Here is a 23990-nt window from a genome sequence, read left to right on the forward strand (position 1 = left end):
GTTATTCCCATTTCACAGGGGATGAGACTGAGGCACAGAGAGATTACATACTTGCTCCGGGTATGCTAAATTTACCTAATGTTTGTATAAAAAGGCTTGCACATATATTTTCTTATTTGATGTCCTCGCAAGCTTGTGATTCACGGGCGAATATTTATTATTTTTATCACCTCCATTTTAGAGGTGGAGAACCAGAGTTTGCCTTGGCCCTGTCACTTGAGCTACATAAGCTTGAGCAAGCACCTTGCCTCCTCAAGCCCTAGTTTCTGTAACATGGTCAGGGTGGAACTAGAGGCTTTCCAAAACCCAGCCAATGCCCAAGATAATGAAGAGAGATGGCCTTGGTTTCTAGAATGCCCTTCATCTTTGTCTGGCAAACTTGAGGTCTCTTGGCTTAAATATGGGGAGGCTGGCACCTCCATATTGCTGAGAGTAACTATGCAGCTTAATTGTCCATGTGCCCAAGGGCAGAGGAGAGGGGCTGCATTATTACACTCATCTAATCAAACACTGCTTAACCCAGGGCGCGGCCTCTCAGATGGTACAATGGCTCTGTTTCCATGAGCACCCGATGGAGAGTCTGGGGCCAGACTCCCTGGAGGTGACACTGAAGAATTAACAAGGGGAATGGGAAAGGCCGAGTGGGAGATGAACAGCTCCATCCGCCCAGGCCACTCCTCCCCAGTGACATGTGCACGGCAAGATCAGAGGCTGAAGCCCCAGTGTTTTTCGGGGTATTTTTGTTTTGTTTCTTCGTCTTTTTCTTAAGGCACTCAATTCCGTTTACATTTAAAAGGGCACTGTGTTCTGGCAGGATTTGCTTTTAAAATAAAAGGTAGGGGATAGATAAGAAATTAACAGCCCTCTTGAGTACATGATGACCTGTCATAGCTATGACACCTGACATTTGGAGAGTGGGGAGTAGATGAAAAATAACGCAGTCAAGCTTTCACTGACAAAATATTCAGAGAACTGGGCATTTTGTCAGAAGCTATCAAACAACTGTAATGTATTCATTTTGGAGGGACCTAGCTTTCCACCTATCACTAGAGGGAAAAAAAAAAAAAAATCCTACCCAACACTGAATCTTCTGTTCTAGAGAATTCTCTACTCGGAGTTTCCGTCGTAGCACAGTGGTTAACAAATCCGACTAGGAACCATGAGGTTTCAGGTTCGATCCCTGGCCTTGCTCAGTGGGTTAAGGATCCAGCATTACTGCGAGCTGTGGTGTAGGTCGCAGACACAGCTTGAATCCCACGTTGCTGTGGCTCTGGCATAGGCCAGTGGCTACAGCTCTGATTCAACCCCTAGCCTGGGAACCTCCATATGCTGCGGGAAGCGGCCCTAGAAAAAGAAAAAAAGAGAGAGAGAGAGAGAGAAAGAATTCTCCACTGAGAGTTCTGGGGTAAAGCAGAGTTCCCCTCCATGACAGAGGCCTAAGAGGCCAAAGACTCATTTTCCCAGCTTCCTTTGCAGTTAAGTCACAGCCAATGAGCTTTGAATCAGAAGCTGGTGATACAAAGAGGGTCAACGGAAAGGCATTCTGCTCAATATCACTAATTATTAGAGAAATGCACATCAAAACTACAATGAGGCACCACCTCACACCAGTCAGAATGGCCATCATTATTAAGTCCACAAAGAACAAATGCTGGGGAGGGTGCAGAGAAAAGGGAAACCTCCTACACTCTTGGTGGGAATGTAAGTTAGTACAACCACTATGTAGAACAGTATGAAGATTCCTCAGAAAACTAAATATAGAGCTGCCATATGACCCAGCAATCCCACTCCTAGGCATATATCCAGACAAAACTTTCAATGAAAAAGATATACACACCCCTATGTTCATTGCAACACTATTCACAATAGCCAAGACATGGCAACAACCTCAATGTCCAGCAACAGATGAAGAGATTAAGAATGTATGATGCATATACACAATGGAATACTACTCAGCCAAAAAAAAAGAGCAAAAGAAAGCCATTTGCAGCAAAATGGATGGAACTAGAGATTCTCATACTAACTGAAGTCAGAAAGAAAAAGACAAATACCATATGATATCACTTATATATGGAATCTAAAATGTAGCACAGATGAACCTATCTACAGAATGGAAGGAGAGTCTCAGACATGGAGTCAGGCTTGTGTTGCCAAGAGGAGAGGGAGGGAGTGGGATAGACTGAGAGTTTGGGGTTAGTAGATGCAAACTATTACATTCAGAATGGGTAAGCAATGAGGTCCCACTCCTACAGCACAGGGAGCTATATCCAATCACTTGTGACAGAACATGAGGGAAGATAATATGAGAAAAAGAATACATATATATATGTATACACACACACACACACACACATATATATATAAAGCTGAGTTCCTTTGCTCTACCGCAGAATTTGACAGAACACTGCACATCAACTATAATAAAAAAATATTTTAAATTGATTTAAATATTTCAAAACTCTTTTTCCAAAAACATGACCACATACCCTTTGGGAAAATGAAGACTGCTCCAATAAAATGAATAAAATGAAAATGTTATGCTTCAGTGAGATGCAATCAGCTCCCAGTCTATCACATAGGGGCCTGGCAGCTTACAAAACTCTGCTCAGTTTGACTTAAGAGGTTTTCAGGAATGCATCAGCTAGGGAGGTGTGGATAGTTAAGGGAGCCTTCCAGAGACAGCGGGAGGCTCCTGCTACCTCAGGGTCTTAAGGGCCAAAGGGAAGAACAGCAAGTTTGCAGAGTCCCCTGAGAGCTGAAGTCAGGCCAGAGGAGCTGCCTGGCAGGACCACAGTCATGGAAGGTTTGGGGCTGACGGTGCTGCCGCAAAGAGGGGGTGAGGAGGACATGCTCTGACTTCTCTCCTCTCACGCTCCAAGTTTCCTGCCCATTAACTTCCATTGACCAAACCCAAAGGGAACCCAGAGGGCAGAGCCCAGGCAAGGTGGTCCCAGAGAAGGACAGCAAGCGACTGGGGGGAGGGATGGGGAAGGGAGCTGAGAGTCACCCCACGACCCACCCTTGTGCATCCACTCGGCATCCATCTCACCCCTCACACAGAAGAGGAAACTCTCATTCCCAACACGACGGAGAGCGCAGGTCCCTGTCACAGTAAGGAGATGGCAACACAGTCACACCCTCACTTGGAACCGAAATTGTAACATACCCTTCACTCCAGGGAGCCCGAAAGCAAGAAGAAAAAGGAAACTGTAACTGATTGGATAAAACAAGTATAACCTGTACAACATCCACACCACAGCTGCTGGTTAAGGGACCAAAATCAACAACCACAGCCTCCTTCTCCCACCACCCAATCCACCTGCTCCCTGCTCTCAGCACTTTGGATGACTGGAGTTTTGTTTACCTGATAGAATGAGTCAACCTTTTATTTCCATAGGATCCGAGCCCTTAGTGATCTGGCATTCATTGGGTTGGCATGGTTTTTCACTAACCACTCTTACTGTTTTGGTTTGTTTTGTTTCTCGTTATGGCCACACCTGCAGCATATGGAAGTTCCCGGGCTAGAGGTCAAATCAGAGCCGTAGCTGCCAGCCTACGCCACAGCCACAGCAACTCAAGATGCCTTAATCCACTGAGCAAGGCCAGGGATGGAACCTGCATCCTCACAGACACTATGTCAGGGGTTCTTAACCCACTGAGCCACAACAGGAACTCCAACTAAATGCTATTATTGTATGTGAGAATGCTAAGAAAGGACCCACTGAGTTTTCTGGGCTCTGGATGTGGTTTTTCTTGCCTTTGTTGGGTGGCAATCATGTCATTTTTCTTGACAATGAGGATCAGCCATTCCAGTCCACACGGTGACCTTCTTTTTTTTTTTTTTTGTCTTTTTCTAGGGCCACACCTGTGGCATATGGAGGTTCCCAGGCTAGAGGTCGAATTGGAGCTACAGCGCAGGCCTACACCAGAGCCACAGCAACTCGAGATCCGAGCCGCGTCTATGACCTACACCACAGCTCACGGCAACGCCAGATCCTTAACCCACTGAGCAAGGCCAGGGATGGAACCCGCAACCTCATGGTTCCTAGTCGGATTCCTTAGCCACTGAGCCACGATGGGAACTCCCACACAGTGACCTTCTGTATGCTTGTTGGTCCAGCAGCATGAGGAGTCTCCAGTGACCAGGGATGCTTTCAGCTTCAGCTCTAATGGACCTGAGAACCAGGGCCTCCAAACCCACCAACCCAGGATTTCAGGGATAGGAAGCCAAAACACTCTAAGTGGGTTGCTAGGTGTAACAGTCTAAAAATGAGATGGGGTTACTCTCACTTCTCTCTTGGTTCCAAGGCCTTATGTTCTGGATAGGGGGCAAACACCATACCTACTATATTTCATACAACAGGAGTTCCAAGTTTTTAGGACATTATTTCTCAGGGGTTTTTAGAAGGTCATTCTACATTGGCTTGAGCTTCTGAATGATGAAGTTACACAGTAACATCAGCTAGTTTTGTCAGCGAGATGCCAGTGCTACGCTTCTTTTGCCATAAAGTAAGTACCTTGGTTACTGAGAGACACGATGGTGAGAGACACCAAGACAGCTGTGGCCCCTCCAGAGTTCACACGGCAGCTGTGTTCAATCGAGTCAGCTGTGTCTCTGGTCCTGATTCTCCTTTACTCAGAAGAATTTTCTTCCTTCCTGAGGTCTAGCAGTCTACGCTGTTTCATCTTCCCTGTTGGCTTCATGTCAATTTCGGAAAGCAGAATGGTGTCATAGGAAAAGCATGAGCTTTGGAGTCAAAACTCCCGGATTCCTGAGTTCAGTGGATTAAGAATCCAACCACAGTGGCTCAGGTCACCACAGAGGCTCAGGTTCCATTCTCAGCCCAGCACAGAGGGTTAAAGGATCCTGTGTTGCCGCAGCTGCAGCTTAGGTCGCAGCTATGGCTTGGATTCATTCCCTGCCCAGGAACTTCCATATGCCACAGGTGCAGCCATAAAATTGAAAGAAAAAAAAAAAAAAAGCCCAGATTCAAATCCCAGCTTTGCTGCTTATGAGCTGTGTGATCCTAACTATGCAGTTTCCTTGTGACTAAAACAGGGATATTTTACCTACTTTGCAGGCTTAGAGGGTGAATCACATAAACCAATGTAGACAAAAAGTCAGGCACTCAGTACACATTCAAGCTAAATTCCACATCTGAAGCATCGCTTTAAGAAACCATTTATAACGAAATGTGTACCCTAGGGAAATTTATAAAATAGCACCAGTTGAATTTTCTCTGGGGCTCAGCCCTGCTGTCCTGATGATGCACATGGCATGGATTTATAAGAAAGATCTATAGCTCTCAACTTTTCAATTCCTCGTCCTCACTTCCACACACGGCCAGCTCAGCATTCTTCTCTGTCTCAGTGTTTCTAAATCTGCCAGTTTTGTGCACGCCAAAATCCCCTGTCTGGGCTTGAGCCCAGTTTCCTCAGCAGATGATTTCTTTTGGTAAGCCCGAATACTTACAAACCATCCTTTGGTCTAATTCAACCCTTGGCCCGAGGATACACGTAAACACAGGAGACTGCAGGGGCTTAGAGGAGAGAAGAGTGGAGGGGAGAGTGCGTGTGGGTGTGTGACCCAGGCTGACTACTTCCTTCTCCTATGTGGGAGTTTCACACTGTCAGGATTGATATGTGCAAGCAACAGAAATCAGCCCTGGTTCTCTCAAGCACAAAGATTTGATCGAAAGACTATTAGGGTCCATAGCATCAGCAAGAGGCTGAAGAATCAGGTGTGGAAAGTAAGTGGGAACAGAGAGAGCCCAAGAAGACCCGAGAGAAAGGACTATGGCAAAATGGCTACAGCAGGAACCACTCGAGGCCAGCACCCCCTCCAATGATGCTGGCCAGGAATGCTTCCAAAGGAGAACCTACCAACTTTCTTCTGTCGTTCCCCTGAGAGAGCAGTCAGATCTAAGTCACATGACTGACCATGGCCTGACCACAGGCAGGGAGCAAGAAGATATGATCCCCTTAGGTCCTATATTTGGAAATAAACACTAGCTCTCCCCAAAACACAGTGAGGCATCCCCCTCAATCAAAAAAGGGGCTAGGAAGAGTGTGGTACTAATCAGATATTAATATAAATCTATAATATATTTAATACATATCATAATGCATATTATATATACAATATACATAATATGATATATAAATTTAATATATAATAAATTTATATAAATATTTACAAACATATATAAATAAATTTTAAACACTCATTCATTCACTTGGCTTTAGGCAATTTAACTCTTGGCTTAGTTTAAAGGAAGTTTGGTATGGAGTTCCTGCTGTAGTGCAATGGGTTAAGAATCCCACTGTAGCAGCTCGGGTTGCTGCGGAGGCTCGGGCTCAATTCCCAGCCCTGCACAGTGGGTTAAAGGATCCAGTGTTGCCACAGCTGTGGTGCAGGTCACAGTTGCGGCTTGGATTCAACCCCTTGCCTGGGAACTTCCATATGCCACGGATGTGGCCATAAAAAATAAAAATAATAAATAAATAAGTTTGTTATAACTTATTCGTAGTGAAAAATAGCACTATATATATTTGTAACATTGTTAAGGAATGTGAAAACTGAACATTTCATTGAATGATACAGGGCTAGGTGCTGCAACCACTGGCAGAGAAAACCCGTCTTAAGATGGATCAAACAAGGGACGGCAAAAAGAGAAGATCCCTTCGGAGTGTTGTTCCAAATAGAGTTCCTGCTCTCTCTGGGCATCCCTGGGCAATTAGAAGTTCTTCCAGCAACACAGGCGACATCCCCCAAGGCTTAAGAAACACAATTTGTTCTGTTCTTGGCCCTAAAACCAGTGACAGTGAGCCCTGATTCAAATAATAAGATGCTGGTCCTCAGCCTTCCATCCAACCGTTCATTCCTCTTTTCACCTAAATTAGAATCTTGAAAGCCCACCTTAGCCCTTTCCTTTCTTTAACCGTTGCATCGATCAGTCACCAAGTCCTGCAGTGTCTGCCTCCTACACACGTCTCAAATCCATCCCCTCACCATCATCCCAGCTGCCACTCTCTGCTCAGATGCTCATCAGCTGCTGCCTGGAAACAGTGACCTGCTCCTAACTTGTCTCCTCTCTCCTGTCCATGTACCTCTTCCATCCAGCCCTCTGACACCAAGGGATACGTACCTATAGCAGCAGGGACCCATGTGGTTCTCCTGCTTACAGCCCTCTCTGTGGCTCCCACTGCTTCAGACCAGACCCAGGCTCTCTGACAACCCTCATTGGGTCCTCTGCCACCTGCCCCCGACCCTCTTCATCCCCAGCTCTCCACACTCCCTGCCTCACATTCTGACCTTCACCGCCCCCCCTCCCGATGCTACTCCCCCGCTCTTGTCATTGGTCCATCTGTCTCCTGCAGCTGGCTGCTCCTCCTACTCTCACCTTTATCTCCATTTCCTCCGCCAGTTCTTACTCATCCTTTAAGACCCAGGTTGGCTTAGGTGCTTTATCCCTGCGGGTGTCCCAAAGACCCCCACGCAAATCCCCATCACTGTGCTTGTCACAGTTTCAGGAGTACGTGTTTATGTGTGTCTCTCTCCCTATGGCCTATACACTCCTTGAGGGTAGATGTTCATCTCTGTGTTCCCTAAGCTGCTTTAGATCAAGAGTAGCAGGAACATAGGGAGTTCCTGTCGTGGCGCAATGGTTAAGGAATCTGACTAGGAAACATGAGGTTGCGGGTTCCATCCCTGCCCTTGCTCAGTGGGTTAAGGGACCGGCATTGCCATGAGCTGTGGTGTAGGTTGCAGACGCTGCTCGGATCCTGTGTTGCTGTGGCTCTGGCATAGGCCGGTGGCTACAGCTCCGATTCGACCCCTAGCCTGGGAACCTCCATATGCCGCGGGAGCAGCCCTAGAAAAGGCAAAAAAAAAAAAGACAAAAAAAAAGAGTAGCAGGAACATAGCAAGGGTGTGATGTGTCCCTGCTGAGATGATGAATGAATGACATTCTATAATAAATTTTACAGCCAGTAAAATAATCAAAAACAGAACGAAAGATAACCACTCCTTTTGTTCAGCTGACAGGAGAGGGGGAAAAAAATCTAATTTATGAGCCATCTCTTCAATAAACACACAATTTGAAGACGTTTAGCAAAAGCATTTACGGAATACCATTTTTAGCAAAACAGATGTTTAAAAGACGAAATGATTTCTTAAATTACTATCAACAGTAAATCCTAGTTGAAAATATTATGTCCCTTAAGGGATTGAATTTCCCAGGCAGTAGCTGGAATGGGAAAGAAGATGAACATTCTGTACTTCTTTTTAAATTACTTTCTTCTTCCTGAAATGAATGTACTGTTATTTAAAAGAAATCATGGGTTCACTTTATTTTTATTTTTCTTGAATCACCTGAGATAAACAGAAAAATGGTTTTCAAGTCATTGGCCACATTTACTAGGCTGCAACTTAGAAATGCAGTTTCCCCTATTCTGAGGCCTCATATGTGCCAGACATCAGTCCTCCAGGAGTGAACAGAAGCCACTTCTAGACTTCAGCTTTCTGGGGAAAATAATGGCTAAGATGGGCAGAGATATACAAGTCATCCAAGAAAAAGGATAGGAGAGAATTGTGTTTTTCTGTTCTCTATTCACAATCGGTAGTTATTATGAATGATCATCCTTCAACCAATGAAGCCACAGGATCACACAACCAATCTAAAACATGTATGTGTGTCTAAATGTGAAACCAAACAGGTTAAGTGACTTCTCCAGGATTTGACACATCAGTAGCTGACTCATACGAGAAAACATTCTTAAAGTGACTCACAAACCTCTTACCCAAACACTAGGGTTGACAAGTCCAAACACGTAGTGATTACAACTATTTGTCAAAATATGACAAGCTGTAGATCTGCATTCAATCTAATGGTCAGGTAAGGACTTAAAGGCATCTGATTTTTCTTTTCTTTCTTTTTTTTTTTTTGTCTTTTTGCCTTTTCTGGGGCCACACCTGTGGCATATGGAGGTTCCCAGGCTAGGGGTCCAATTGGAGCTGTAGCTGCCGGCCTACGCCAGAGCCACAGCAACGCGGGATCCCAGCCGCGTCTGCAACCTACACCATAGCTCACGGCAATGCCAGATTGTTAACCCACTGAGCAAGGCCAGGGATTGAACCCGAAACCTCATGTTTCCTAGTCAGATTCGTTAACCACCGCGCCACGACGGGAACTCCAAAGCATCTGATTTTTCAAATCTGCTGTTTCTCTAGGATCCTGGTTGACTTTGAAGAATAGTCTCTTTAAGGGCTCAAATACTGGTTACTGTTTTTCTTACACTCTTTGGACCAAATTCATTGATGAGAAGTCCTGATAAAATCCAAACATTGGGATGTGTAAATCAGAGTTTGCATTTTACTTCTACATTTCCTTTTCTCAGGGACACTGGTCACTAGAGAAAGGGTAATGGAGTATCCTAACCTTATGGGTTTGGTCTCACGGTGCTCAATTCCCAGCACTGCTACAATTAGCTCTGTATTCCTGTGTGAGTTTCTCTTCTTTGGAATCGGACTAGGTAACCTCTAAAAGTTTGTTCTGATTTCTATAAGCAGACATGCTAGTAAGCAGGTAACATACCTGAGTCTCAGTCTCTTCATCTGTGAACTGGTAATAAAACATTTACCATGCAACACCACGTGAACATGAGTGATAATAAGTAAGTAACCCATAAGACACAATGTCTAGAAGAACTTCGGTCTGAGCTATTTTTGCATATGAGAAATCTCAGAACTAAAATTTGCTACTCAACCATTCAAGATGCCATTTGAAGAATTATAGACAGGTATGAGTATATGCATAACCGAATCACTCTGTTGTACAGCAGAAATTAACACAAAACTGTAAACCTTCTATAATTCAATAAAAAGTTTTAAAGTTTTTTGGGGTTTTGTTTTTTGCTTTTTAGGGCCACACATGTGGCACATGGAAGTTCCCAGACTAGGGGTTGAATCAGAGCTTCAGCTGCCAGACTACATCACAGCCACAGCAACACAGGATCCAACCCACATCTGTGACCTACTCCACAGCTCACAGCAACAGCGGATACTTAACCCACTGATCGAGGCCAGGGATTGAACTCGAGTCCTCATGGATACCAGTCAGGTTCATTACTGCTGAGCCACAGCGGGAACTCCATGAACAGGCTAGTTTTAACCACCTTCAGGAACTAATACTGTATTTAAAGTTTTACATCCATAACAAATTTAACATAAAAATTGAAGATAACAAATTTAACATTCACATATTAAAATTTGTGGGTTTTTTTTTTTTTTTTTAGCATTCTGGGCTATTGATGTAAATGTTGTGGTTTCATTCAACTTCCTAGTTGATACAAAAGTTAGTTGTTTTGCATCCAAACCCTTTTTGTTACTTATTAAAAGATAAAAAAAGAATTTTCATTAAAATTGAGCAACTAAGCTATAAAAGAGGGAGGATTATAGCACAATGTCCTTGACCCTCTCTCAGAAACAGAACCAGGCCCCCATCTGAGGAATAGCAAATGATTCTCATTAAAGTAATGAGAATATTTTCAGTGACATGTGTCTGACCGACTTTAATTCAGTTGGCAGGACCCATGGCAGCCACAGGCCCAGAAATAACACACAGCTGGCAGTTCCTGCTCAAACACACCTAACAGACCTATTTCGCACTGTTTCAAGGATACCCTACCCTAGACAGACAAGGTCATATGCAAATTGCTGTGGCATTAAACAATACATTCCTCAGGAAGACTTTGGCAGTTTGAACTTAAGACACCAGCTCTGCCTTTAGGACATTTTCTCTGACTTGAACAAGGCGGGCCAATGGATCTGGCCGATTCCAGCCCCTCCCCAACCCAACGAGCTCAAGCTATTTTTAACTCACAACTACTGCTGATAAGTATTTTTCGCACACACACAAAATACCCTTTTAGAAAGAGAAGCTCTGAAAAAAACAAAATATCATGACATGTCAGTGCGAAGTAGCCAATCCCTCTTCCAAAGCTATAAAGAATGTCATTTTGGGTTAGAAACATATTTATCATAGTTATTTCATCTATCACATTTTCCACAATCCTTTCTACAAACAATTTCTCTAAACAGCCGTAGGAGGCAGTAGCCAGGCTGAAATTACTCCAGGTTTACCTTTGAAAATGCAGTCTTTGGAACAGAATAAGGCCCACTTCTGTAGTTCAAGTGCAGTAAATAATAACTAATAATAGGTAAACTAGCATTTCACTGTTCAGTTTGCTCCAATAGATATGTTTCCCAAATCTGGAAATTAGCTAAGTAAGCTGTGCTGCATGCCCTCAAAACCTAAAATTTAGTAAGGAAGACATATGGACTTAAGCAAGTTCTGCCTAAAATAATAATAACTACTATTGGTATCAGTACTATCCTAGATACTTTATATGTATTACCTCAATAAATCCTCACAATATCCTCGGAGGTAGGTACTGTCATCCTTCCCATTTCACAAGTGAAAAAAGAGTAGCACAGAGAGGTTAAGTAATTTGCCCAAGGTCACACAGCTATGTAAGTAGGGAACTAGGATTTGAACCCAGTCAATCTGGCTCCAGCTGGGGCTGAAGACAGACCTGGGTACCAGCCTGAATTCTACCACATACTAGCTGGGTGATCCTAGACAGGTTATTTAACTTTTCTGAGCCTCCCTTTCATCATCTATAAAATGGGAATAACAATATGTAGCTCATAGGCTTTTGCGAGGAGCGTCAAACAGGGTTAGGTCTGCAAAGTGCTTGCCACACGCTTCAGCGTGGCTAGCTAGCATCTGCCATCAAGGTAACAAGCATATTAACACATCTTTTTTCTAGGATGCTACCTTTTGACAACCTTTTTCTCTATTTGCCTCACCAACTGGTAAGGCAAACCACCGGAGAATTCAGATATGCAAGCTGGGATTGGGGGGCTGACGACTCTCCCACCTCCCTACTCTGCAATGTCCTTAGAAGTAATAAGATGTCAAAAGATGAAGTCATGGAACTAACAGCATCCCACCGTAGTTCAACATTTATCGTGGGGGTTTTCTGTTAGGTTTGTGTGTGTGTGTGTGTTTTGCTTTTTTTAGGGCCACACCTGCAGCATATGGAAGTTCCCAGACTAGGGGTTGAATTGGAGCTACAACCGCTGGCCTGCACCAGAGCCACAGCAGCGTGGGATCTGAGCTGCATCTGCGACCTATACCACTGCTCCCAGCAATGCTGGATCCTTACCTCACTGAGCAAGGCCAGGGATCGTACCCACATCTTCACAGATCCTAGTCAGGTTCGTTAACCGCTGAGCCATGAAGGGAACTCCTTTATTGTGTTATTTATTGTTCAGCTGTCATGTACCAAGCATCATGCCAGGCACTGTGATAACTAAACCACTAAGACACAGCCCTACCACCAAGAAGCTCACAGCCCCATAGGGGAAAAGCACGTGTAAATAATCAAATACCCAGCATTGTGATCTCGTCAATCTGCTACACAAAGCTGTTCAGAAGAGGCAAGGCCTGGGGACCCCTGCCATGGAACCACAGCCACAGTTCCCACACTGTGGGCAATGTTCAAACCATCACATCGGTCTGTGCCTTGTGAAAGTATCCTTCTGCCGCTGTATCTTCAGTCCAAAACCATTACAATGATATTTTGTCTTTGCAGCTCTCAAATGCTCAGCCATGATAAGGACTCCAGGCCCAGAGCCTTTGCAAAGTCAAGTCAACATCTGATGGGAAGGTAACTGGTCTAGACATGGCCTAGCACATTCTTTATCTTGAGGGGCTCAGCATCACAAGCCTTCTTAGTTAGAAACCATGTGTTGGAAGAAGCGTCAAGTTAGATTTTTAATGGTGTGGGAAATCTAAAGCAGTCACTCATACTTCAGTAAAGTCTGGGCTAAGATATGACAGACACTTTTTTCTTTTCTTTTTTTGAGAAGGAAGAGAAAGCCAAAGGACAAGAGACAAACACTGAGGTTCCTGCGATTAGTTCTTAGCCAGAAAGATAAGGATGAAAAAATTGTGATTTCATAATTGTGCCTGAATTTTTGAAGTTAAAACTTCCACAAACTTTTATCCACTCAACCCTTTTTTTGTAGTAGTCGACTACTGATACAATAGTACTGTGTAATTAAAAAAACCACAATAATCTCAGTGGCATTCAACAGTGAAAATTTATTTCTTGCTAACATACCTGTGGGACAACTGAGGTGTCTATTCCATGCGTCACATCCTAGGACCAAGACTTCAGGAGTAGTGGCCTCCCACAGTACACTCTTGTCGTGGCACTGGTAGAAGCACAAGAGGACAAACTCAATGAGTCAAGGACACACATTATATCCTCCACTCACATCATATCCACCAGCACCCATTGACCAAAAGCAAGTTACATAGCCGAGGGCAGTGTCAAGAACCAGGAAAGTACTGGTTTAAAACTATACTACAAAGCTACAATGATCAAAACAGTGTGGCACTGGCACAAAAACAGACACATAGATCAATGGAACAGAATAGAGAGCCCAGAACTAAGCCCATGCGGCTATGGTCAATTAATCTACAACAAAGGAGGCAATAATATATACTGGGGAAAAGACATTCTCGTCAAAACTGAACAGCTACGTGTAAAAGAATGAGACTAGAACATGTCCTCACACCATATTTTAAAATAAACTTAGGAGTTCCCGTCGTGGCGCAGTGGTTAACGAATCCGACTAGGAACCATGAGGTTGCGGGTTCGGTCCCTGCCCTTGCTCAGTGGGTTAACGATCCGGCGTTGCCGTGAGCTGTGGTGTAGGTTGCAGAAGCGGCTCGGATCCCGCGTTGCTGTGGCTCTGGCGTAGGCCGGTGGCTACAGCTCCGATTCAACCCTAGCCTGGGAACCTCCATATGCCGCAGGAGCGGCCCGAGAAATAGCAACAACAACAACAACAACAACAAAGACAAAAGACAAAAAAATAAAAATTAAAAAAAATTAAAAAAAATAAACTTAAAATTAAAGATATAAATGTAAGATCTGAAACCATAAAATTCCTTGAAAAGAACATAGACAGAATACCCTTTGACATAAACCATAGCAATATTTTTTTGGAAATAAAACCAAAGTAAACAAATGGGACCCAATTAAACTTAAAATCTTTTGCACAGCAAAGGAAACCATCAACAAAATGAAGAGACAACCTACTGAATGGGAGAAAATATTTGCAAATGATATGCCTGACAAGGGGTTAATATCTAAAACATATAAATAGTTTATACAACTCAGTATCTGAAAAACAAACGACCTGACTTAAAAATGGGCAGAAGACTGGAGTATACATTTCTCCAAAGAGTACATACAGATGCCAACAGGCACATGCAAAGATGTTCAGCATCACTAATTATTAGAGAAATGCAAATCAAAACAATGAGACGTCACCTCACACCTATTAGAATGGCTGTCTTCAAAATGTCTACAAATAACAAGGGTTATTTGTGAGGATGTGGATGTGCACTGTTGGTGGGGCTGCAGACTGCTGCAGCCACCATGGAAAACAGTACTGAAGTTCCTCAAGAAACTAAGAACAAAGTTACCACGTGATCCAGCAATCCCACTTCTGGCAACATATCCCCCCAAAATGAAAACTTTAATTCAAAAAAATACATGTAGCTCAATGTTTATAGTCGAACTATTTACAACAGCCAAAATAGCCAAGATATGGAAGGAACCCAAGTGTCCCTCAGCAGACAAATGTATAAAGCAGATGTGATACACACACACACAGGAATATTACTCTGCCATAACAAAGAATTAAATTTTGCCATTTGCAACAATATGGATGGACCTAGAAAGTAATATGCTTAGTGAAAAAAGTCAGAGAAAGGTAAGTATTTCATGTTATCACTTAGGTGTAGAATCTAAAAAATAAAAATGTGTAATTCAACCACAATTTTAAAAAATTTAAAAACCAAATGTATATAGCAAAATAGAAACAGACTCAGAGAGAACCAACTAGTGGATAAAAGCGGGGAGAGGGTGAGGGGTGGGGAGGGGCAAGATGGGGTAGGGACTACGTGCAAAATAGATATGCAACAAGGATATACTGGACAGCAAAGGGAATTATAGCCATTATTTTGTAATTACTTTAACTGGAGTATAATCTATAAAAATACCAAATCGGTATGCTGTATACCTGGAACTAATATTGTAAATCAACTATACTTCCATTTAAAAAAAAAAAAAAAAAGACGAAGAAGAATCACAGAGTTCTCCTGTGCTGCAGCAGGTTAAGGATCCCATATTGTTACTGCAGTGGCCCAGGGCACTGCCGTGATGTGGGTTCAACCCCTGGCCCAGGAACTTCCACATGCTGCAGGTGTGGCCTAAATCAAAAAACTAGAGAAGTATACATTTCCAAGAGGCCATGGGCCATGCGGATGCATGACACCACCACCAAGGACAGAACTGGTACCAATAATCCCATTTAACACACATTCTAACCAGTCCTTAAAGGTAGACACTTATAGGTTCTATTCTTTCTTGACATTCATCCAGGTCAGACAGACAGGACGTTGCTCTAGCAGAACTGGGATTCAAATCTTCTGCCTTCTGTGGTTCCTACAGAAATGTCGCTTACTGCTATGTAACTAGCACACATCTTTCATAATCACATTCCTTAATTATGCTCCCTTGCCGCTATCAATTCTCTCCAACAAACGCCAGACCCAACACTGTCTCAACTGTCAGCCTGATCATAATGACTCTCATTTGTTTGGGATTTTCTGCAGTGTTTTTACAAGCTACTTTTACTATTACTACACTAATAAATTATTTATGGTGGGAAACCTGAATCAGAAAACTCTGGCTACTTGAAAACAGGCTTTATTAAAAACAACTCCCTCCCCCTCCAAGACGTACCCTCCCAAGGCACACACAATTTCTCTGTCTACTCTGAGCCTTAGATGCATAGAGTTGGTGGGACAATATTGATGGCTGCAGAGGAGCATTCGATGTGGGAGAATCAAGGAATCAAGTGAAAGCTAATTTTCTTTCTTTTTACCGCTGCACCTGTGGCATCTGGACGTTTACAGGATAGGGGTCGAAGCTATCCCCGCCAAAGCTTCAGCTGCCGGCCTACGTCACAGCCACAGCATCACCAGATTCGAGCTGCGTCTGTGACCTATACTGAAGTTTTCGGCAACACTGGATACTTAACCTACTGATCAAGGCCAGGGATCAAACCTGCATCCTCACAGAGACTAGTCAGGCTCTTAACTTTCTGAGCCACTATGGGAACTCCTTGTGAAAGCTAACTCTTGAGCATGGAGATTTTACTCTGCTGTGACTGCTCTTTGCAATCTAAGCCCCAAATGGAAGAGACTACAAAGCATAACTGGAAGTCGTGAAGAGGCCTTGTCAGCAGCCTCCCATGTGTGTTCACCTGCTCACGGGATAAACAATTACTGCAGGCCTTCTCTAGGCCCGCAGGGTGCTGGAGCTGGGATGCCACTGCAACAAGTGGTCCAGCTCATGGAGTTTACCTTCTGCAGAGACGGGTAGATTGCTACCAAAAAGCGAACAGGGTAATTTCAGATTGTACTACGGGTGGTGAAGAAACTAGCCCTGTGACTCTAGGTAAGTCACTGGCTTAATCCTTCTCAGGGACTCTCAGTGCCCTCATCTGGAACATGGGACAGCTGCCACACTGGTCCTCCTGAGGCTTAGGTTAATAAGCTGAGGTCTATGAGGGCTTCAGACCCTGGGGCATCGCCTCCTCACTGTGGGCTTTTATAGCGTTTCGTTTAGTCCCCATCAGTCAGGCAGAGGGGCTTTCTAGGCCCTTCTCCCTAAACGCTCACCAAAACCAAAACAAAACTCCTGGCCTATTTCCGGAGAAGAGCTTAAGCGCCCAGAGGACACAGAAAAAGGTAGAGCGGTTCTTTGTAACAAAAGTCCAGTCCCCTAAGCCCTAGGCCGAGAACCTGGCAGTCAGCGGGGCAGGCACACCCCTAACCTGCTCCCTGACCTTATTGTGCCTACTCAGGCCCCGCAGATGCCAGTGCTGCTGGCTTAGGGTGTCCAGAGTGGGGTGGGGGACTGTCCCTGCTCTCCACTTCCACCGCTGGGACCAGCTGCCACCGAGCCTCCATCTTCTTCCCTAGCCACCCGGGAGACAGGCTTGCCTGACAGCAGACTCTGTAACAGTTCTGGGGCAGGGTGAGGTGGAGGACTGTCCCGCCGCCCCACCCCCGCCTGGCGGTGTCCCCTCCTCCACCGGAGAGCGGATTCTAGGTAGTGAGAGAGGCCAGGAGGCTGCGCCCCGCCCCCCTGCCGGGCTCCAGGGCCGTGTCAGGCCCCCGCTTCGGCGGGGCTCGTCTGGACCCAGGGCTCGATTGTGACAGCTCAGGGTTGGGAAGAGAGCGGTCCCTTTTCCCCACCCCCGCGCCGAAGCGATCCACAAGCCAGTCGAGCCTCCTCCTCCCTGCACCTCGCCAGGCCAAGAGCTGCAGGAGGACGGTGTGCAGTTTTCCCGAGCGCCCGGCCTCGCTCTCCCAGCTGCAGCAGCTGCCCTGGCGGGGGGAGAAGGAGCGCAAGGGGCCAGGGGTGGAGGGGCAGTGGGCGCCCCGATCCGCAGCGCGGCTTCAAGTTTCCACCAGCGAGCGGTTGTGCAACAGCCAGAGGAGCAAGAGCCGCGGGCGCCTCGGAAAACAAGCCGAGCCCATAAACAAAGCCACGTGGCCTCCAGGCTGGGGGGGCCGGGCTAAGAGCAGGCGGCTCTTCCGGCAACAAAGAGCCGGGGCCAGCGGCCCGGGATAAATACAGCGGCCGGGACCTCAGCGCAGCACTCCAGCGAGCCCCGCGCGCCCGGCGACCCTCCACAGCACCCGTCACGAGCGCAGGGACCCCGCTCCGCACCCCAGATCCCGCAGCCCTCCACACAGGTTCTCTGAAGCCGCTCCCTCACCGGCCCAGCACCCCCGCCTGAGCATCCGCCCAGGGCGGCGCGTCCCCGAGGCCGCCCGGTCGGTCCTGTCCATCAGTCCGTCGCGTCCGTTTGCAGTGCCATGCCATTCCTCGGGCAGGACTGGCGGTCCCCCGGGCAGAGCTGGGTGAAGACAGCCGATGGCTGGAAGCGCTTCCTGGATGAGAAGAGTGGCAGCTTCGTGAGCGACCTCAGCAGGTGAGGGGATCGCCACCAACTTCAGCTACGCAAACAGACTCGGGCTGGTCTCCGGGAGAGGGTCGGTGAATGGGACGCAGGCAGAGCTGGAACAGGGTGAGGAGGGAGCCCCTGACTAGAAGGATGAGAGTGAATTGCCTGGGTTTCTGTAGAGGTCACCAGAGCACGGGATTCGGGATTCAGGGTATTTGGTTACTTATTATTGTTCAAGGTCAGCGTCCCAAAGTGGGCATGACTCCTTCCAGAACCCCAGGTCCCTCTGAGAGTGTGACGATAAATGAGGCTCTTCTCCACAAGCGCTCACAACTTCAGGGGTCCCCTGCCTTAAAAGACCCCGTTGTCGTTCGCTTTGCGTGTGTGGGCGCCGGCGGTGAGCGGGCTGCGTGCCCTTCACCCTGGGGTGGCGGGACTCCCAGCACAAGTCTGGAGACGGGATTGGACACGGGGCCCGCCCGGAGCACCTCCAGGCTCTTCCCACGCAGAGGCGACCACAGAGTGGGCAGAGAGGATGACTAACCAGGAAGGGGCGGCCAGATGGTCCCTGGGGCACCAGCGCTTTGCGGGCGGACTTTCGGAGCGATGGTAAAGACTCGAGGCAGAGCTGCGGAGGAGGAAAGGGAGGCGGGGTATGAAACCCACACGAGCTCTCTGCTTCTGAGAGGACGAAGTCTTTGCACCTGTTTCCTCAGTGGCCCTTTTTGTCAGTTTTCTTTATATAGTGAGGGCACCCCCATTTCAAGGTATGCTTATCACCTGCAGAAAGCCCACCTGGAGCAGGTGAGCCTCTGGACTCAAGTCCTACCTGCCCTCTGTCGGTCGGGTGGAAAATCCAAGGTCCCCGGAGCCTGATGCTCTGCTTGGTTAATAACACAGAAGCCCTGATTAATGAGTTGGGTGGTCTGGAATCTGTCAGTCCAGGCCTCCAAGCTGCGCTTCCCAGTAGCTACCATTTGATTCCCATGAGGAGAGCAATGGAAATGGGTCCAGAGGGGATCAGTGCAGCCTGGCCTTGGGTGCCTTTTCCTAGGGCTTTTGGTTAAAACCACTGCTCCCCACCCTCAGCCCTTAAATTGACTTCAATGGAGAGAGTTCCCTAAGTGGGCCAGCTTCCCACTGAGAATGACCAGTGGTTGTTTGGCTGAGCCCTTGGCACTCAATTTTACCAAAACTATCAAGGAAAGTATCACTATTTCCATGTACTGACCTTCAGAGTCTATCACCTATTTATGATTCATAAAGCATCACCTTTTGTCTTCCAAAGGGGGGGAAAAAAGTATTTAATCTTGGGGGTCTGCCAGGAGGGACAAGAGCACATTGACCTTTATGGTAAAGGCACTTTGACCAAGTCCCTGGGGAGTCTGGGGAGCAGTATACAGAAATCTTATGGAAAACCACATAATTTACAGAAAAAGACCAACTGTTGTCACTAGACTCTTTTAGGGACTCTAATTGCCAATTAGGCCTAAATTATTCTCCCCAGGCGAAAAGCTTCTTTTTATTTTGGTGGATTAGAAGTTCCTCCCTTCCTCCTCATGCTTAAGAAATGAGGACCTAATATTTTGCTGCTTTATTTTTGTCTAACAGTTTCCAGGGAGGTGCAGCCACGATTGCTGAGCTGTGTCGCAGCAGCTCACCCAGATGTAACTGTAGGATGCTCCTCAGTGAGAAACAGGCCGTTGGATTCAGCAGGAGAGGTTTGAAATGCAGAGCCTCTGGTTCCTATAAACATTCACACTGTAGCTGTTCCAGGAGATAAGCTGGTACCATTCCTATTTAGAAGTAGATACTGGTGCCTTTCTCGCCACAGTGGGGGAGACCCGAAGCTGGTTGGACCTCACCACACAAGTGTAACCTAGGCTGGGGTCAGGTGGCTTTCCACCCCTCTCTCCCCTTCCTGAACCTCCTTTCTTTCCTCTTTTCACAGCTTCTGAGCTAGAGCTGTCACACTACCCCCATCATCACAAATCTATATAGTGACCACCTGCGACTCTGAGTCAGATTTGAGGAATCATTTGGTAGCTCCTAGCAAAGCAGCTGGCTGTTTGTTTGCAGAGTATTTTTTTCCCCCTAGCAATTGTAAACAGTCCCTTCCCTACTCAGCATGAGAAGCCTGCCAACTTCTTAAAAGCAGTTGGCCTTCTGAGACCTGGGTTTGTAGTCTCAGATATCCCCACTGTTTTCAGTCTGGTGATGCTTCTTGGTGACGTCAGGTTTGGGCTGAGTGCTGCCTACTCAGGTGAAGCTGAATGCCTCTCCTGTTCGGAGAAAACAAAAGGCAGGCCCTTTTGAAAGAGAGGGAGGGGGTGTGTGGAAGACAGAGGCCTGCAGAGGCCTCATGCACTGAACTCCAGGTCCACCTACCACTGTTTGAACTACCTGAACAAGAAAGCCTGGCGGGGGGTGGAGGTGGTGGGGGAGGGTCAGCGAGGGGGCATTTGGTGTGTTCCAGCCTGGGGACAGTGTTTCATATTGACCACGGCTTATCTGCAGAGCACCTTCTCTGGACTCTGCTGACCGTTCTCTCTGGGGTCCGGGGGGGCCCGGTCCTCTCCCAGCAGCAGACTGTCACAAACCCCATCGCAGCCACATGCCCTGAACTGAGATCACGGGCGGATTTCAGTTAAGCTTCCAGCAAGGCCCGTTGTGAAAAAGCTGCAACTACCTCAGATAAAAGAGGAAGGGCAAGTGTTCGTTTTGGGCAGATGAAAAATTCAAGGCAAGAGTTGGGCATGAACTGAGGTGGTAATCCAGGAATGCGTCAAGGAAGTGGTAGGGGAGCCACCTCGCACACAGCCTTCCTCACCAACAGCCCCCCTCTGGGCGCCCCCCCCCCCCCCATGAGTAATCTCATCTCCCAGAACCTGGGCCACTCTTCTGCAAGCCCAGAGTCCTGCAGTTGAAAACTCCAGTGCTTCTTTCCAGTACATCTCAGGCTGAACCAGGAAGCAGGACGTTTACCTCGGTGCCCTGGATGAGTTAGTGCACAAGCAAAGAAAAATAACAGCTATGATTTTTATGAGTGCTTCCTGTGTGCAAGGCCCTGTTCTAAGAGCTTCATACCCCAGTCTGTTTGTTTTACCAGAACAGTCCAGGCACTAGTCCTGGGAGTCTGACGATTTGGGAATGTATTGGAGCAAATGAGCATAGAAATCTCACTGGCCTTAATCTACAACTAAGCCCTCTGGGGCAGACCATGGCTTTCTGAAATGGTCTGCTATCGCAAATGAAGTGAGAAATAGGGCCTTTTTTTCCCCTCTTCCCTCCCTTTATCTCTGCTGCCAAATGGGCTTATTTTGAAATCTTTCACTTTTTCTGAAGTTGTCGCTAAGTGCCTTGGTATGTGTGTGATGATAGTCTAGGACTGAGAGAGGGCTACTTACTTCAGGCCTCTGCCTGTAAAAATCAAGATTAGTAAGAACTGACCATAAAATAGCAACTTACTGGTTATTATTGAATGTGATGGAGAAAGCAGCCTCTTTAAATGGTTTTGCTTGTTTAAAAAAAAAAATAAAATTAAATGTCATCGTTCCTAAATGGTGGTGGCTTTTCTTGTTCAAGATTTCAGCTGTAATTTTCCACTGGCTTTGCATTTCTTTGAAATGGACATAACTGAACTCTCAAAATAGCCTCTAACTGAATATATTATTGCTTAAAAGAAAACATATACGCAGGCAACACAGCCCTTCCTTCCAGACCCTGCCTCTCAAGTCCAAAACTTAATGTCGAAGGGAGAAGTGCAGGGTTTCTCTTTGGTTAAAGCTTTTCTGCATTCTCCAGTGGGAGAGCAGCATCAATTATGTCAAATTCTTCTTAAACTAGCTTTGGAAATGAGTCACTTGGGCTTAAAGCAGGTTATTGTTGTTTCTGTGAGGAAAGCAAGTGCTCAAATTCCTTTGAGGAATGTTTTCAATTAGAAAAGAATAAGATGAAATATAAATATTTAACATCGCTAAGGAAGGGTCACAATCTATGGCCCAGGCCTTGAAAATGTTCTGCTGAACCTTAAATGTGTGATCGAGAATAAGACAGCTTCATCTTATGGTTCTCTATATGTGGAATTTGGGCTCTTAAGTTTTTGTTTATGGTGCATGTGCGTGTTTTCTTTAAAAATAAGCCTTTGTGTGGTATTTTTACACACAATGGCCTGTGCTTTCCAAAGCTGTTCTCGGCTTTCGAACCTCATGGACCAGTCAAGTGACTTTCCATCTTTCTCCCTTCTCCTCAGCTTGGAAATTTCTTAAATTAGCTCTAAGGACTCACAGTTCTGCTCTGCCCCTCTCTGCCTGCTGACCTTGGCATAGTCAACTGACTGGTCACTGGTTTTATGCCCCTATGGTTGTGTAAGCAGATACACTCACGTGTGACACAGAGCTGGGCCCAAAACATTCACCCTGGGCTCCCTTGAGAAAGGGCTTCTAACAGAGGGTATTTCTGCAGTAATCTCTCTGAAACCTAAAAACATCCTGTTTCGCTGAATGAAAAGGAGAAGGCTAATAATATTAGGAAACTCAATAAATGGCATTAGGCATAGCCTTCTAAGGGAAGATTAACAAATGACTGATTATCCATCAAGCCTGTCCCGATGGGTCCAGAAACACTGAGTATATTGTTGGTGATGTCACGTGTTAACATGTGAGCAAGACACTTATTGTACTTATTGACGTGCTGCTGCAGAGACCATTGTAGCAAAAGGATACTGGAAATTATTTCAACTCCTCTTTTCTCTTTGACAGTTTACATAATAAACTGGCTTCTAAGAACCATGCAGTGGAGAAACAACAGGTGTACCTCATCTTATCCGACAGATGTATGTCCAAAAAAGATATAACTCAAAATCACATTTTAAATTCGGCAGAGGAACTCAGAAAATTAAAGGACTTGAATATATGGGTGACGTAAGGAAAAAAACAAACAAAACCCCTAGTTGATGTTTTACTGGTAGGCATTATAAACCCTGCCTTTCGCACGCATACCCCACGGGGGTTGGGGGAGATCGGGGGGGTCTATCTTCTCATTGTACCTCAGAGTACTTCAGATTTCTCCTGCATCCCTTCTGTGGAAACTCTTCGAAGGTTTCCTCTGAAGTTCCATTGGGTAAAAGAACTCAGTCAGCCCCCCTAAATGACAGCTCGACCTCGTAATGGAAATGCGCCCCTGATCCAGGGTTGAACTGCACATCCTTTAGTGACCTGCGCCGTGGCCATTCTGTCTTTTCAGGCCTTATGAACGTATGGGTTGTAAATTCAGCTTGCTCCATGTAGGACTCAGGGCTTCGCCTCACAGCGTGCCTAGTGATAGGAAATTACATGAAACCTCAACCAATCAGTTACTGTACACGAAACACCTAGAAACGCAGTCTGTAAGTCAGATATTTGTCAGGGTTTTTAAAGACAGTTAAAAGCAGCATGGGTGCATTTTAAATCGGCGAACTGTATGGTATGTGAATTTTATCTCCACAAAGCTGTTGGGGTTGGTTGGTTGGTTGGTTGTTTGTTTGTTTAAAGCAACTTGGGGTGGGTGTCTTTGCAAAAGGAAGGCATCGTGTATTAGAGGGATTCTAGTCATCACCATCTCCCTCCCTCCCCCTCCAGTCATCATGTTTTGCTTAAAATAATGGTGCGGTGCCCTGCGTGGCTCTTACAGCATGCAGGGCTGTGTGTTCAGTACAATGGCAGACACTGTTGGGAAGTCAAAAGGAGCAGAAACCCCCGTCCCTGCCTTCCACAGAGATGGGACAGTTTTCCATCCTAAGAGAGGGAAGTCTGGGCCAGTATAGGCTTCTTCTGAGTCATTATTTTGTTTTGTTCGAGGAGCATGTATGTTTGTGTTTTATAAC

General features: G+C 46.0%; 1 protein-coding gene across 1 annotated transcript in view; it reads left to right on the top strand.

Moving 5' to 3' along the window:
* Positions 1 to 17443: 17443 nt before the first annotated feature.
* Positions 17444 to 23990, top strand: part of FBXO32 (F-box protein 32) — a 35528-nt gene continuing 28981 nt past the window's right edge. Inside the window, exon 1 of the mRNA XM_047783310.1 lies at positions 17444 to 18154. Coding sequence (XP_047639266.1) covers positions 18039 to 18154 — 116 coding nt within the window. The 5' untranslated portion in view covers positions 17444 to 18038. The remainder of the gene's footprint in view (positions 18155 to 23990) is intronic.

Source organism: Phacochoerus africanus, chromosome 6 (assembly GCF_016906955.1).
Source record: "Phacochoerus africanus isolate WHEZ1 chromosome 6, ROS_Pafr_v1, whole genome shotgun sequence".
Classification (NCBI taxonomy): domain Eukaryota; kingdom Metazoa; phylum Chordata; class Mammalia; order Artiodactyla; family Suidae; genus Phacochoerus; species Phacochoerus africanus.